The following is a 17,335-nucleotide window of genomic DNA, read 5'->3' on the forward strand; positions in this document are numbered from 1 at the left end:
ACAGCCATTTCATTTTTCTGAGGGCCAGAATAGTTTCCTAAAAAGAAGCTGAAATTGTCGTCTAATATTAGATCATTATCAGGTAACTGACCGGAGCAACATCTGGAAATTCAACAAGTAAATCCCATCAGTCTTTCTTAACGGAGGTTTGTTATCTTCTGTTTGGCCACTTGATCTTTACAGCTGTGTTTACCAGTAGCGTGCCATGTTCAAATTGTCCGCAGATGTTTTTCAAAAGTGACTTAACTGAAGTATAGGCAGCAAACTGTTGATCGCGGCTTCAGTGGCTGTTTATACTGCATTTTGGTGAGACTTGCAGCGCAGTAGCACCACAGCTCTAGGCAAATGTGAAGATTTACAGAGAACATACACAAGAAATCAATAATTTAAAGAATACCAAAAAGAAAATATCTAATAGTCAATTTTATTCTCTAAAGTGTTTACTGGTCAGAGTGTAACGGAGTTATAATTATTCCTAGAAATTTTGAGCATGCACTCATGGGTTTTCTGATAGGGGAAAGCAAAGTGAGATGGGCAGAGACTGAGTTTATCAGTGCTTTGAGCCTCTGTCCAACAAGAGCCAGATTATAAACAGGAATGTGTCTAGGCTGCCCTGTGAGAGACTCCACTATCAGTTACCATGTTGTCTGAGAGCTCTATGTTTAGTCATCAGCACTGGGTTTGCATGGCGTGATGATAGTTTTGAAAATTCATAGCAAATGAAAAGTCTTGTTCAAAATACCAGGCTAAATTCTTGACATATCCAACTTGTTTCCAGATTGATTTTTAGAAAGTTTGGAAAGCAAACACCTTTCTGAAAAGAAGTGCTTGCAGAGTAGATTTATAAGAGGTCGTGATTTAGTCTGGATGCTCTCGCCAAAGAAGTTGGTTTGCTAAGGGGATTTTGTGTCACTTGTAAAGGAACAATTGTCAAATACATAAAAATGCAACTTAAGCAACCCACTTAACCGCATGTTTAACTTAGAGTCACAGGTTTGCTGGAGTTTGTCTCTGCTAACATAGAGTAAAAAGTGGGTTACACCCTGGACAACGCCAGTTAGCTGCTAATAACAGCGCACTATTTAATACTGAGGACTCCACCATTACTACAGCTGCCCATGCAGATTAGCTGCTGATGTCTAGACACACACACCCATACACACGCACACAATCACACTGTCCTAAAGATGTCCTGAACAAAAACTAATACATAAGAAAAAAAGTGAAATCTCTGTATGCAAAAAAAAGGCCAAAAAACAACACTGCATGGCTGTAACCTTGGTGCTCTGCATTATATAAAATATAAGAATAAAAAAAGACAGATTTGATTAAAATGTGTGTTTGTGGACACTTAGTTTCACTTAGAGCAGGTTTTTGCCACTTATAACTCTACCATATAAAAAATAAAACGTATAAAATCAAGCTCGAAGCAGAAAAATGTGCTGTAATGCTCTGACCAATATCTTCAGGTTTCTAAGCAACCTGTGCTGCCAAACGACATCGTTTTCAGAGACAGACTTGCTTATTTCAGCAAGACAATGACAAACCACATTCTGCATGAATCACAGCAGTATCAGGCCAGAGTGGGAGAGCATTTGGCTTTCCAAGCCAATGTCTAGTAATGTATTTCTGAGACATGAATCAGCAAAGCTTCAATATCCTTAAGAGCAAAACATGCTGCCACCTCACATTTCTAAGCTAATCTGAAGTATTCCTTTTATTTTCCTTTCTGCCATCTCTGGGTAAAGATGTACTGTGAGCAAAGTACGGAAATAATACACATATTTCTAGAAAGTGGCTTATAGTTTTATTAATGAGGCAAAAAATCTGGATTACTGTCATATTTTAGTTTACTGTTTTGAGGAAAATGTCCAGTTCCAAAAGATAACGAGCTCCCAGACCCCAACAATTTGTTTTTCCTGCAGATTTAGCATAGCCAAAGTTGCACAAAAACAACATACTGCCACTGCCTCAAGGCCACAGTGTAGAAAGTTTCATGAACTTTAAAACAGACGAGTTCTCACGAACAGATTTTTTCTACAGGCTCTTTTCATCAGCCATCATCATCATCGCCGCTTTGACAAAGCTTCCCTCCTTCTAATTAAAATAGTCTGTTAATATTATATTGATAAATTTCAGATGAAGTCAAGTGCTGGCACTAATCAGACTACAATGAAAATTTCTTCCATCCAGAGTCAAAATTTCTTTTGCTCTTGTGCTGTAACTTTTTGTTTGCGTGAGCCATATGGCCCAAATTAATAAAGCCAGGCAGTATACGGAGCCCTCTTCACTCTGTCGCTGCTTGTCACTGTAGGATTGGCCTCAAACCTATTCTCTCCCTCCCTCACTGCTTCGGTCCCTCTTTCCCAGTATCTCTCTCGCTCCCTCTCTCTCTCTCTGTTCTTTCTGTTTTCACGCAAGTGTCCCAGTTAAGAAATTGCTTACATCCCACTCAGTCTGGGGCTAGATTGAAATTTCCCATAGGGTATGTACCAATATGCAGAGAGCACACTTCGACAGATGCCATCAGAGAACAAGCATATGAATTACCAGGCAGCCTGCCATCTTTGAGTTCAGACAGAATGGCATTAATACCTGATTACGATCCAAACAACAACACAACAACAACATGAAAGCCAAAGCAACTGGGAGCAGGTAAAGGTTTCATCATTTATATATTAATGGATTTACTAACAAAGACTCTACCCCCCACCCCCCCTCCAAAAAAAAGAAGTTAAAAATGTCACAGAAGCTGCCAACAATCAGGGGACTTTGGAGGGGGGAAAAATAGGGGTACGAAATCAGATGCCGTCAGCAAATCACGTTCCAATAAATTAAATATTCGCCACTGCTGACCATAACTAATTCAGAAGCCATGATATATTCATGACTACAATTAAAGAAAACACGATCCCTTTAATTTCAGATGGCTGTAAATATTGGCATTACCCAATTAAGTCACATTTGACTGTAGGAAAAGTACTGGAAAATCAACCATATGTGCTGAAATTATAATTTATCTGAGGAAGCATATATATATTCACAAAATATATATATATTATTGTTAAACTATATATAAATTTGACACATAGTATTAATTTGCATTTGGTAGCAATAATATAACATTTTGACCTCATCTTGGAAAATAGAATATTTTTTTATTAGTTAAGGTTATCAGGACAAATATTTTATAGTGACATGATGCAAACAAGAAAACATTTTGTGACGTGCTTTCTCATAATAATAAAAAACCTTTACTTAACCCATAACTATAACACATTAGTGATGAATCACTTTTGCAAAGAGGTCATTCATCAATTAGTTTGGATGACCGGAGGTAGAAGGAAGCCTTTGTACAAACCTATGGCATGGAGCCTCACACGACAAATTAAAATTCTCAGGAGAAAACATATTTAAACAAAAGAGACTTAGTGGATATTCACTCAGCGCCCTTTGACACCGAAGGTCTCGGGGCCACAGCCAGTCAGTGAGTGCTTGCATATACCATGTGTGCATGTATGTGTACGTTTCACCCGGATTTCTCTTTCTTTCGTCATATAGTGTGTGCTTGATCAACAATAAATATATGATTTCTACAGCATGTTGGACAAAAAACTATTCTCTACTGCTTCTTAACACCTGCGTGTATATGTGTCGCTGTAACGTAGATACAGCTTAAATTTTCCAATAGTGCCCAATAAATAAAATACCTTTGACATAAAGTGCATTTTGTGGCTTATTTCTATGCAAAAGAAAACTTTGGAAAGTCCACAAATGCTCAGAATCAACATAAAACACAACTTTTTGTCGCCTTTTTGCCATTTAATCTATTGAGAAGACAGTTTTTCATTTTTAGCTTATATGCAACTGGTTCTGTATCAGGAATGGCATACAACTGAGTGGTGTTTTCCCCTTTGTGGAGTTGCTGCATCAGCTTTTTTGATATTGCAAAACAGAGATTGCGGTGACTTCAATAGCCTTCTTCCTGCTCTCAGCTCACATCATAAACTATTTTGAAATCTATAATGGACACTGATGCACAAGCACTCTTCTCGCTTGACATCGAAATGGCTTCTTCTCCCATCTCAGGCGTCTGGTTATCTCAGATAGCACTCAGTTTGTGAATTTTGTTTATTTTTCCTCTGTTTTGGGGTTTTTTCCCCTTAAAAAGGTGAAAGAACTTTCCAGTTGATTTAATATTCGTTCATTTAGAAGTCTGGTAATGGAGCAGAACGCTTGTTTAATGCTTTTTCCCTAACTTATCACTTATTCAACAGATATTATATATCTTTCACTCCTTAAATAAATCGAAAGTCAAGAAAGTGTGATGTGGCTCGGCCACCCACACAGCTCATAGTATGTTGATGTAAAGGCTGGCTGATGGTTAGCTCCCACTTCCCGTCTCTGTTTCCCACTCTTAGATGAAACAAACACAACATCACAACATGGACACTGACTTCCTCTTGCCTTCCTCCTTCCAGTCTAATCTCTACTGCCTTTTGTGTGAGGAAACAGTTGTATGTAATGTATACAAGACATATTGCGAGTCAGAGAGGATTGAAAGTGGAGGTGGGAGGGATTTAAGGAAAGGGGCAGATTGGAGGGGCGTTGGGCTCCCAGATGCCCCTGCCCTTGTGTGTGTGTGTGTGTGTGTGTGTGTGTGTGTGTGTGTGTGTGTGTGTGTGTGTGTGGGTGCTGCTGCGCCATGGAGATCACTGTCAGCAGGCGGTGCCTCTGAGAGAGAGGAGAGAGAAGAGAGGAGGGTGATGTTTCCGAAGGGGGCCCAGTCTGTTACCAAAGGGAGGTGGAGATTTACTATCCCACCCAGTCAAAGTGTCTCACTGGTGCTCTGACACGCACACACACACCCACACACATACACATGTAGAGGTACACAAAACCTCAGACTCACACGACTGAGCACGCACACACTCAGACGTACTGCAAACTCTCCACAGGAAACTCTGAGCCATAATGCGAAGGCACCTCAGAGCAGACGGGTGCATTGCTCAAACCAAGTGGGATACGCTGCGGCTTTGATAGTGCGTTAATTACTCATGTGATGTGATACAGATGTCTGGGGGCTTCAGCTGAAAGTTTGCCTGACGCTTTCCAAGGGGGCCAGGCAGACATTTTAGAAGCGGTAGGTGAAAACCAAATGTATTTATTATTTATGGATAGATCAGTTTGCGTGCTGTCACAGATCCCAGCAGTGTCATGCTGATGCTAAACTGTGATGCTACTTGAAGGGCTGGCTGCTAAATAGTTCTTTGTGTACTTGGTGACAGCTGGGACTTTGAACAGGAAGAACTCTGGGCTATAAGAGTTGCCGGTACTGTGACATGATGAAAAGGGCTTCACTGTGGATGTGATAGTTTAAAACTTTCTCTCTTACTCTGATTTTGTCCAGAAAGTTTGTTGTTGTTGTTGTTGTAGGGTTGTTTTTTTTCCTTTTAATAAGAAGAGGGATTCAAGTTATAAACTACTACTACTACCTCTGAGTTCTGTGGGTTTGGGTCTTCATCTGGTTTTTATTTTAACCTGGACTCTTGCATTACTCAGCTAACTAGAAATCAATCCAGCGTGTCTATAAAAAGCTCAGTACCACAAGTCTAAACTTTTTGAAATTAGAAACAGATGGAGAATAATGAACATAGGAAATCAAACTCACATGAAGGGCTTGTTGTCAAAACAGCACAAGCTGACAAAAAACCCCAACGTCCAGCTGCAACATTATCGATACAACCAAGTGCTGCTTCATCCAGGACTGACTGAGAGCAAAACAGATCCCCGACGTGTTCTGTTGATGCCTCATCCTCACTCTAACTACTCCTGGCATCATCCATCTGTGCCCCCTTGGCAAAACCTTTTTGAAGTCATAAAGATGTTGCTGAACTTCCTCATAGCTTTTGAAAGGGACATTAAGGCCATCAAACATTCTCGTCATCTCTGACTTCTAACATTACACTCCCGTCTTTTCAGATTTACTGTGAGCTTTCTAAAAAATAACCACGTCTCTTTTGCTTTTGTTTGTTTTCTCTTCCTACCAGTGATACATTGGGACCATCTTTCTGTCAGTGATATCAAAGCGCTCAATGCGTCCCATAATGGGCTCTCTAGCTGGACATATGTTTTTGCTAATGGCCTGTATGGCAGCCAGAGGAATCTGCCAGATAAACAGAGCTGAAGCGGACCAGGACCCTCTCTCCAGCTTTCTCGTCCACTCCACCCTCCAGTCCGGTCTCTACAGCACTGTCAGTCCAAGCACGGGGCCCAGCATCCACCAGCGGACACAAGCGGTGGTATCTGGCTCTGGCAACGCAACTGCAGTAAAGAAACCACCCAGTTGCACTGTAAATACCTCAATCAACGCACATTTTAAGTACATCAACACAATCATTTCCATTATAGTCTTTGTAGTCGGGATAGTAGGCAACGCCACCCTGCTGAGGATTATATACCAGCACAAATGCATGAGGAATGGACCCAACGCCCTCATTGCCAGCCTGGCCCTGGGCGACCTTATCTACATTGTCATTGATATACCCATCAATGTGTACAAGGTACAGTTTTTTTTTTTTGCTTACTCTAAACTCTTATTTTCACATCAAGGCTGCTGAGTGACGTGTCTCGCTGTGAATATGATGAAATGCAGGGACAGCGAAGGCGATATGCACAGATAAAGTGGAATATTACAGGCAGACTGGAGAAGAGGAGAGAGGGGGGTGAGTGGGAAAGGGCCTGAGTGAGTGTACAAATAGATGGGAAAGCCTAATCAGTCAGGTTGTTATTGTCTTCGTGTAGCGATGAGACAAGCAGTGGTATGGCTGACATAACTAAACATAAGAATCAGGCTGCAGTCACACACATCACTGGCCTTGCACTGACCTGAGACATTAGTCATGAACCCTTATCTGGAATTTGGTTTTTTTTTTGTTTTGTTCTCATCTCTCACTGCTCCACAAGTGATAAATAACTTTTGTACTTATTGTACTTTATAATCCAAATAAAAGTGAGGTTAAATAGGAACATGAGAGCTTATCGGTTGGTCATGTTTGAAATCGACTGGTTTTATTCTTGTCCTTATGAGCATTATAATAATCATTATTAGTTTTAGCCAAATAAGCAGCTGTTAAACATGTTAAACAGTCTTTTAATGATTATCAGCATCTTTAAAAGACACTGTCACGAGAGCACAACCGCAGCTCGTTTTAGTTTGGTTTGACTCGACTCTTTTGTTTACGCTGGGACCTCTTCAGAATGTGAATGACTATGTTAAATCATTACAGGCCCCCTGCCTTCGTTGGATTTCTTTCAGTAAACACTGTCATGGTTTTTTGCAATAATAAAGAATGATGGCAAAATGAAGCGATCAGTCAAGCTGATCCTTTGAGCTCATTATAGGATGTGGTTTAACCAAGAAAAAAAAAGCACCTGGTTAAAATTATCTTGGGACTTTGAGGGCAGAGTGACTTTGTAGTCTGAGCAACACATGTGCAAAGAGGAAACAACAATCCTTCTGCATGGGGGAGAAGTTTATGCATAAACAAAGAAAGAGCCACATCTACAATGTTGAAACCTCCTGTTGTCTTCCTCGGGGCAAAGACATTGTTTCCAGAAACACTGTCTTTTGTTTTGCTTTGTAAAACTTTTGTGCTGCTGAAAAACACTTCAGTGTCCAAGTGCTTACGTGACCCTGACTAATTTTACCAAAGGAAGAAGTAGTAGAAAACAACTGTTAGACACTAGTGATAAAAGTAGAAAGCCAATATTGAGATTTCTCCAATATTGGAAGTGGTCCCTGTCAGTAAAATCCACCAGGAAGGTTTTATATATGCAAAAGGATCCATTTGAGTCGGGAAAACAGTAACAACAGGCTTGTAAAACGCATGTGAAGACAAAGAAAATTATTTACTTTTTAATGATACATCAGGGAAGTGTGAGTTTTGCTGATGTGCGTAAAGAATACGTATTAAATCGGATTTACATCCTTTCCTTTTTTTCTATATTTTCCAGCTCCTGGCATCACGCTTCCCATTCGATGACAGCATTGTGGGCCTGTGCCTTTGTAAGTTTGTTCCCTTCCTGCAGAAAGCATCTGTGGGCATCACAGTGCTCAACCTGTGCGCCCTCAGCGTTGACAGGTCAGTGCTGCCACATCGCCACACTGCTCAGTCACATAGTAGAGAGCTCTTATATGAGGATCTGGCATTTAAAAAGCTCGCGCTGTACATCTGACATCTGTGCATGTATTTGCTTAAGTGTGAACGTCAGTTTTATTAACTAGTGAACCAGTTTTTGCTTTTTCCCCATTATTAAAAGCAGCAGCTTCCCACAGAGCTTACATTCTTTCACCCAGCCAGGTCTCTGCGCAGAAACATGCACGATCATCCGCGTAGGCTTTACTTAGATAGAAAAAGCAGAAGCTGAAAACAGCAGCCAAACAACTGGAAACAAAATTAAACAAATTCGATTTGGCCGACCAGCCGTGCCAATTAATCCATATTGTGCTCGGCACAAGAGAACATTGCTTTAGATTGGTTGCTCACAAATATTTTTTTCTAACATAAACAGGAGATGCTGGAATTAATTTCAACAAAATGTATGAACATTTCGATTGGATTTTAGGGTAATGGCAGGAATGCTAAGAGCATCTGTTCCAGGAAACTTGCTACACTACGTCAGAACTGATTGTGCATAATCACTCAAGAGTCGTCCCTTTACTTTCTTTTCTATCGCTTCACTGCAACCCCCTCAAAAAAGAGACTCTTTACTTCTTTTATGGAGTTGTATATTATATATAAGCTGCACACTTCTGATGTTAACATTAGTCTACAGTATGTTGATTGCAAGCATATTGACAAGTTCTTTTTTTTTAATAGCACCTTAATAGAATTTCCTTAATGAATAATTGATGATCATGAAGTGCTGAAGCTCACGGTCATCTCATATTATCTACTACGCTCAACTTTATAGATAAGAGGCTCACCTGGAGCACCGGGGCTCAGCTATAAGAAGACAATATTAATGACCTCTGTTATGAGAAAAGCCAGGCTGCAGCGCTGTACGGTTGTAGTTCAAGTGCAGATGCTCTCCATTTGTTTCCAGGAAATGTGTAGCATATCTTCATCTGTGTGTGTGTGTGTGTGTGTTCGTGTGTGTGTATTATGAAAGTGCTCGAGTCCCTTCTGTATCTTTTCAATGTTGGAGGAAGAGGAAAAGGTGGATACATTACCAGTTAGTAAAATATAAATGGCACCATGTTGTTCAACAGAGAAATTCAAATGTGTCATGAAAAATATATTGTTTTTGCTATAAAATCTTGATGCCCGATTTTACTAAAACATTTCGACAAGTGGTTTCCATTAATGAAACAAACAAGCAAACAAGTATTCAGTGCACGGGAAACACAAGCCAACACACAGACCCCTCTGCCAACATGGGCCAGTCTGTTTGGAGGCTTCACAAAAATATAAATATTAGATATTTAAAATAAACAATTGATCATCTCTGCTCATGAATTCTTAACATTTTGATAGTGTTTGCTGACTGAGCAGTTTGTTGTGCTTGGTGTGCTGCCATGCATAAGGAAGCTCTTGTTAGCTTTGTCAATCAGGAGAGATGAAGAAAGTGATGACTTTACTTTAATATTACATTTCTATCACACAGCTGAACTCTTGCTGACCTGTTTTAAACATTAAACTGACACTTTATATTCGTCTTACATTATTTGTATCCTAGGGTGCTGTGAGGATAACTGCAGTAATTACAGTCATTACTGCAGTAACTTAAAATCAGCCGGTGCTTTAATCTAACCACCTCATTGTGTATAACAGTTATGGCATGAATAGCCATATGCCAGGTGATAACTTTGTGTCCTGCTGTGTCACAGATACCGGGCTGTGGCATCGTGGAGCAGAGTGCAGGGCGTGGGCATCCCTCTGATCACCGTCATTGAGATCGTGTCCATCTGGGTGCTTTCACTCATCCTAGCAGTGCCGGAGGCCGTCGGTTTCGACATAATCACCTTCGACTATGCCAACAAAACCATGCGCACTTGCATGCTTAGACCCCGGAGTGCCTTCATGGAGGTGCGCTGTTACCACTTTGCCATCCCTTTAAAGAAATTGCATTTTGTGCCCAACTTTTTAGACTGCACTAAAGCCAGGATGTGCAAAAGAATTGTTAAATTCTGTAATGTAGAGACAAAATGATCTGCTGACATGACTGCTGACATGGGACACACACACGTGGGAGAACTACTCAGAGTGTAAGATCAGCATAATAGTTCCATCATGATCATTGCCATCATCTTAAAAGCATTGTATTGTTCGTTTGGAGTCGGTAAGTGGTTCTAATGGACAGCTGGTGCACTGGTGTGCTATTTTTATTATATATGGGCGCATGTTTTTAAAGCATCGGTGCCCCAGTAAAGCATGTTTAGACCTTAAGAAAAATAGAATACAGCCATGAATCCGCTCCAGTGAATATTAAAGGAATAGACCTGGCCGGCTTAGTCTTTCTTAGTGATTATGCCCTGTTTCACAATTTCGGACCACATAATTGATTGCAGGCCAAGTGCAATTACACAGACCTGGGGCCTCAGGCTCAGGCCACATGTGCATACCCTTGAGGTAATCTCTCCCAGATATCAATACAGTGCTAAAGTCTGTGCCATTGTTTAATAGCAATGAAATAGGATATTTTTGAAAGACACCAAATTCTGTTTTGTCCATAAAGCACAAGATACCAAAACCTGAAGTGGTTCTACGAAGAGTCCAGAAAAACTTGGTGTAATAAGGTTTGGTCTGGTTTGTAGGGTTTTGAAACAGTGCATATTTAGCATATTTTTTAGAACCACAGAAAACCAGAGGCTCTTATTATACACAGTGTAATTAGAACGGCTTGATTTCAGACTTGCTACACAGTCTGTGTACAGAGCAGCATTCACATGGACTTCATTAACACTGGAGTACAGGGGGAGGCTGGTAGTGGTGTGAGGAGAACTGTTTCGGTTACAAAAGCATAGATTCTACTATAGCATGAAGTCCAGTTTAATGATTTTCAGTTTACGTCCATAGCCCAACACCACATATGACATCTTATTTAGGCTTTTTTAAAATGTTAGGGCCACGTGAATAGCTGATGAAATGGAACTATAGATTATACTGCAGAAACTGCATAAAGTCTTAAACCCTTTAAAACCTGAACCATGAAATAACCACCAGAAATCTTTCATTTTTTGATAATGGAGTGTTTGTCGAACCTTTAGACAAAATGTATAAAAATAGATAAAATTTGAATCTGCATATATGAGGTTTAATTTGTATCACATTTGCTACATTGTGCTTATGTACAATATTTTTGCAATTTAGTCATTAAAAATTTGTCATGCAATTTATATGATTTTTTGAGGGTAAAAAAAAGTCACGCTGATGATGTAGAAGTCTCAAGACCTCACAAAAACACATGTATCAAATCTGATACGTGTGTTATAATCTGATACTTTTAAAGGGTTAAAAAAAAGTCTTCCATAGGAATTAAGAGGAGACTTGATTAACTGATCCTCAGCAAATGTGAGCACCTTTATACAAGCAGAAATGTCAGCAGTTTGCTGGTCTGGAGCATTCAGGTGTGTTTTAACGCCATGCGAAGGAGTACACACAGTGTCAGAGAGGCAAATTGTTGCTGCTCATTACTGTGGGAAGGCTATTTCTCAAAGAATCTCAAGTCCTTCATTCGCCAGAGATAAAGATTATTTAGAAGTGGAAAACATTTAAGACAGTTTCCAGTGTTTCCAGGTATGGACAGGCCAGCAAATTCACCCAAAGGTCAGATCATGCAATGCTCAGAGAGGCTGCCAAAACCCCAGGAGCTACAGGCCTCAGTTAGCATGTTAAACGTTAAAGTTCACGACAGTACGATTGGGAAAAGACTGTACAAGGACGGCTTGTTTGGAAAGAGAAAGGAAGTGGAGAAAGGAGAAAGTCTCTTCTCTCTAAAAAGAACACTGCAGCACAGTTTAGGTTTGCAAAGTTGCATCTGAACAAACCACAGGACATCTGGAACAATGTCCTTTGATCAAACGAGACCAAAGTGGAAAGTTTGACCATGTTTGGCAAAAACCAAACACGCGATATCAGCACACCTCATACCAATTGTCAGCACAATGGTGGAGTGGTGAGGACTTGGGCTTTTTTTGAAGCCACAGGATCTGGGCACCTGGCAGTCATTGAGGTCAGCACTGAACTCCTCTGTATGCCAAAGTATTCTCGAGTCAAATGTCAAGCCATCAGTCATACAACAGGACAATGATCCCAAACATACCAGAAAAAGCTATAAAAAATAAATGCTGCGGTGGGATTTTAAGAGAACTGTGCATCAACAAATTCGCACAGACCTCAATGCACTGAAGTAACATTGTAAAGGAGAGTGAGCCAAAATTCCTCCAACGATGTGAGAGACTGATAGTCTTCCAGAAAATCATTACCTCAAGTTATTGCTGCTAACAGTAGTTCAACAGGCTATTGAATCGTGGGGGTGTTTTCACAGGACTGTATGTAATCATGTGAAAAAGTACTTTTTCACATTATTGTATGTGCAAGGACAAGCTTAAGGGGCATTAATAAATATGTATGTATGGGAAATGTGTGGAGCTCAGCGGTCTGGAGTCCCAGTAGGTCATAAACCTTCAACTCCCGAGTCTCAAACTCCCAGGTCACAGTAAAACATGAATTTTGCGTCACTGTGTTTGTCGCTCTCTAGTTCTACAGAGATGCAAAGGACTGGTGGCTATTTGGCTTCTACTTTTGCGTACCACTGATTTGCACAGCTATCTTCTACACTCTCATGACCTGCGAGATGCTCAACCGCAGGAATGGCAGCCTCCGGATTGCTCTCAGTGAGCACCTCAAACAGGTTCAACAACATTTCTTAATAGCCTTTTCTCTCTAAATATAATCCCAGTGTTTATTCCATTGCTTTAATATTTGACATTTCATTACCTAAACATCATCTTCAGACTACACAGTAATCTGTTGTTTCCCTCTGCAGAGGAGAGAGGTGGCCAAAGCTGTCTTTTCCCTCGTCCTCATCTTTGCCCTCTGCTGGTTCCCACTGCACCTCAGCAGGATTCTTAAGAAGATGATTTACAACCAGACAGAGAAAATGCGATGTGAGCTGCTCAAGTGAGTTTCTAGAAGAATAGACTTCTGACAAACAAGGTCCTCAAAAATCTACTTGGAAGAAGTGAATGGGAGCGCACGGGCCAATTTAACTCAGGGTGTCGCTAGGCCTCCAAAAATGTTTGAAAATTATTTCATCAATATTTCTCCTGTTCTCTGTTTTCAGTTTCCTGTTGATCCTGGACTACTTTGGCATCAACCTTGCAACAATCAACTCCTGCATAAATCCCATTATCCTCTACTTTGTCAGCAAGAAGTTCAAAAATTGCTTCAAGGTATAGTAGGCATGGACGCAAAATCACTCTTTTTTAATTCCACACACCCACACTTCTTCTAATGTTTTTGGTCAGGCTGGGAAAGCAAACAACTCTTAGCTTGTGATGGCTTTTGGTAACCAATATGTAAAAGCAGCCTGATGATTTATGTACTAATTTTACTGGCCGAGGTCACGAGTTAGTTCATGTCGAAGGGACAGAGACTGAGATTAACCATGTTTCAAGCTTGCATGTAAAAGGAGTTGCAGGAGTAAACGAGAAATGTGATCTACACGAGTGAAAAATCCTGTCTGAAAACGCTGCCATGTTTAAATGTTCCCTTTCCTCTCTTCACATGTTCTCCAAGTCGTGTTTGTGCTGCTGGTGTTACTCCGACAATCAGCTGAACAGCACCGGACCCATGAATGGCACCAGTATTCAGTGTAAGAGTCCAGAGCCCAACAACTTCCATACTGACCGCGGTACCAGAAAGTACAGCAACTGAGGTCCCGGCTGAGGAGTGTCTTTGAAGCTTTTCTGTATCCCCATCAAGCACTTAAAATGTGACCAATACTCATATTATAATACATAAATCAAAAAAATGTACACATTCAGACAATAATCTACGTGGGACTGCAGAAGCAAAACATGAATATGGCGGGCATGCATTAGGAACTGGAATAAAAGGGATGAAAATGGATTGGGGAACTTCAATACGCTGGTGTTTCCTGAGTCTCTCAGCAGACTAAACTTCCTCCAACAAACTCTGTTCCCACACCCACGGACAGTGACTCTAGCTTGTAAGAAGAAGGAGGAGGAAAGCAGGAGGAGGAGAACTTTTAAAGGGAAGCAGCTGAGCCTCACTATAAATTGCTCTCTATCAGGAGCCAAGTGTGCTATTCCTGTAAAGGGCAGCACCACTGGGAAGGATGCTGCAGGAAGGAAAAAGCTGACTGTTCTCCGTCAGAGGGGATGACGAGTGACGAGTCCCCTGGAGTTTGCTACTTACTGATAATGAAAAACAGGAAAGCATGCTAGTGACAGTTGTTGTACAGTATATTTGGCTCATACTTATTATTCCCTGAGCTACTACGTGGTATAAACTAGAGGATGACTTTAAAGTTTATTTGCCTGATGTTTAAGTCCCACTGCTTTTTTTGAGTTATCAAGAAAGGGGTGCACTCTGGATGTATCTGAACAAAATCACTGACAAAAACACAATTTTTTTTTCTAGTTTCTAGTGAGCATACTGCACAGTAGACTTCACAAAAAGTCAGGTCCTCTGTTAAAGCAGCTGACACATCAGGAAACATAGGGTTGCAGGTTTTAGAGCAAACAGTTAATGTACAACAATGTATTTTAACACACGTCATACAAATGACTAACATGCGGTAGATTAAAGAGTAGCCACAAGTCTGACCATTGAACAAAGCAGATTCCTACAACACTGTGAATTTCAACATACAAATACAACAGTTTTCTTGACATCTCTGCTTTATAACCCAATGCAAATATATACTCATGTAATGACCAATTTTATAAAGTGTTAGACTGAAGTAACAATATTTTTACTCAGCCTATCTTACCTTTATAATGACATAGGTAAAGAATGTTTTGTGAGATGATGTGAGATGTGAGACACTCCACATTTAGAGGTGGGTTCGCATTTTGGGAAATGTGTTTACAGTGGTCCCTCGCTATAACGCGGTTCACCTTTTGAGACCTCGCTGTTTCATGGATTATTGTGTGGGCAAATTTGCGTGCTTTTTGTTTGTTTGTTTGGTTGGTTGGTTGTTTTTTTTTTTACAGCACATTGTGTTCTGCGTCCTGTAGATTATTGTCAATCGATCTCGTGCTGTGTCTCCTGCACAGTACAGAATGCGTTCAGCTTGTCAAATTTACATAAATCTTCTATCGCTAGCATTGTGCTGCGGATGCCTTTGGTTTCATTCTATAATACTGCACTTATTTTTCTACAAGGTTTGAAATTTGAGAGTGTTTAAACAACAGTAAAAAGTGTAAAAATGTTCATGCCTGTCTGAGAAAAGTGTATAAAGTGTGTAGTGGGGGGTTTTACAGCCATAAAACATCTATAATAGTTGTAAAAAATAAAGTTAGCTACTTTGCGGTTTTCACTTATCGTGGGTTATTTTTAGAATGTAACTCCCGCGATAAATGAGGGGCCACTGTACTTGTTTTTGCCCGTCACTGTGAAGCTACAGCCAGCACACAGTTAGCTCAGTTTAGCGTAAAGACAGGAAACAAGGGAAAACAGGGGGCCTGACTTGGTCCAAAACCAAAGGTCCACCTCCATTTTTACACATTTTGCCATTTATATAACACATCCATGTATACTTACATGCTTCACTGGTAGAACAAGACTAACTCAAAGGGGTCACAGAAAAGAACATTAAGCTAGCTAATAATACCTCTATATCTCCAAAACATGTTTTGACTTCTTGTTAAATCATAGTGTCTGTTTTACTTTTATAAGTGGTATCGAAAGAAAATAAGAGGTGTGGCTACACTGGCTTCAGATGTTTTCAAAAGCATATTTACTGAAGCTAACGACTAAAAAATAAACTGAATCATGTATCAAGTTTAGCCATGTTAGCCTGTATGTAATAGCTAATTATGTAAAGAACATTCTTGTTCAAATCTGGACTGTTTCTCAACTGTGTGCAGTTATTTCCTAGATGAACTCACTGATCCCACTGCCGATCACTGGTGCCAAAGCTGAGATTAGTTTGCAAAATTCCATTCATATTCCCAGAAATCCGAATCGCTGCTAGTTTCTTCCTGTGTTTACATCCGTTACATTTACAAACTGATGGCTTAAGCTTTGTACTGTATCTCTTTTCAACTCAACCATGCCAGAAGAGTGAAGAGGAGCATTTCCCAAAATGATGATCAAGTACTGTATGTGGAACCCGTGTCCCACCACAAAACAACTATAATGCCTTATTCTATTTGATGTGTGAACACCATTGATCTAGAAGGACCCAAAGACTGAGCAATAAGCTGTAAACTCTCTGCCATCTTACTCACGGGAAGTCACAAACCTTCAGGATCAATAAAGTTTTATTAAATCGAATTTGAATTGAAGGAGACAGGACAGAATAGCCCCTTTCTGATGTTCTACATCTATGAGAGATACCCGTAAACCTGTGTGACTTTGAATGTGCACTATCACGTGTGTGAGTGTGTGCTGTGTCTGCAAATACTACTTCTTTAGGTGGAGTGTTTTGCACACTTATGTATAGATCAGTTTATATCTGCACGGTGTTATTTTACCACTACTCAAAAGCTATTCATAATAATCTGTAGAAAAATGGATTTCGTATATGTTTGTTGTCACTGATTTAACGTGTTAACCTCATGTTAATGCTGCTGCTTATACCAATAAATCAATTTCCATCGTAGGAAACAAGGACGTTTACTCAGCCATTGTGTTGCTCTAAGAAGTCAAGGTCCCCCCTCCCCTCCTGTTTCTCATCTGCAACTGTGAGAAAGAGGTGTCTGGGAGTGATTTGAAACACACTGACCTGCTTGGCACTCAAGCCCTAAGGGTTGCGAATGTCAGGAGAGAGGATGTGGAACGGCTTGGATGGTGGGAATGTGATACTTATAATTCACTCTCTCAGAGGGTAGGGCAGAGGACTGAAAAGTTTGACCATTAGCGGCATAGTTTGCATAGTTGTGCAGTCCTTGTTTTAGTCTGTCTTTAGCATGGCTTTAATTGTCTAAATGCATCTAAGCACTGCTTCCCTAAATCTGTTTTTTTTTTTTTTTTTTTTTGACAATTTGGCTGTGAGCAAATGTGTCAATAACCCAAGATTACACTCCATCACACTCAACAGCAGACAGTTACCAGAACTGTGTAGCTCTATATACAAA

The 17,335-nt window shown here is 40.3% G+C and overlaps 1 protein-coding gene across 1 annotated transcript; it reads left to right on the top strand.

The window, feature by feature from the left end:
- Positions 1-4,825: 4,825 nt before the first annotated feature.
- On the top strand, positions 4,826-16,871 carry ednraa (endothelin receptor type Aa). The gene is made up of 8 exons (XM_085163163.1): positions 4,826-5,143; positions 6,051-6,563; positions 8,017-8,144; positions 9,893-10,091; positions 12,766-12,918; positions 13,054-13,187; positions 13,351-13,459; positions 13,806-16,871. Exons 2-8 carry the CDS (start codon positions 6,096-6,098, stop codon positions 13,941-13,943), a joined length of 1,329 nt encoding a protein of 442 aa, XP_085019289.1. The 5' UTR covers positions 4,826-5,143; positions 6,051-6,095; the 3' UTR covers positions 13,944-16,871.
- The last annotated feature ends 464 nt before the right edge of the window (positions 16,872-17,335 follow it).

This window comes from Neolamprologus multifasciatus, chromosome 6 (assembly GCF_963576455.1).
Source record: "Neolamprologus multifasciatus chromosome 6, fNeoMul1.2, whole genome shotgun sequence".
NCBI classification, from domain to species: domain Eukaryota; kingdom Metazoa; phylum Chordata; class Actinopteri; order Cichliformes; family Cichlidae; genus Neolamprologus; species Neolamprologus multifasciatus.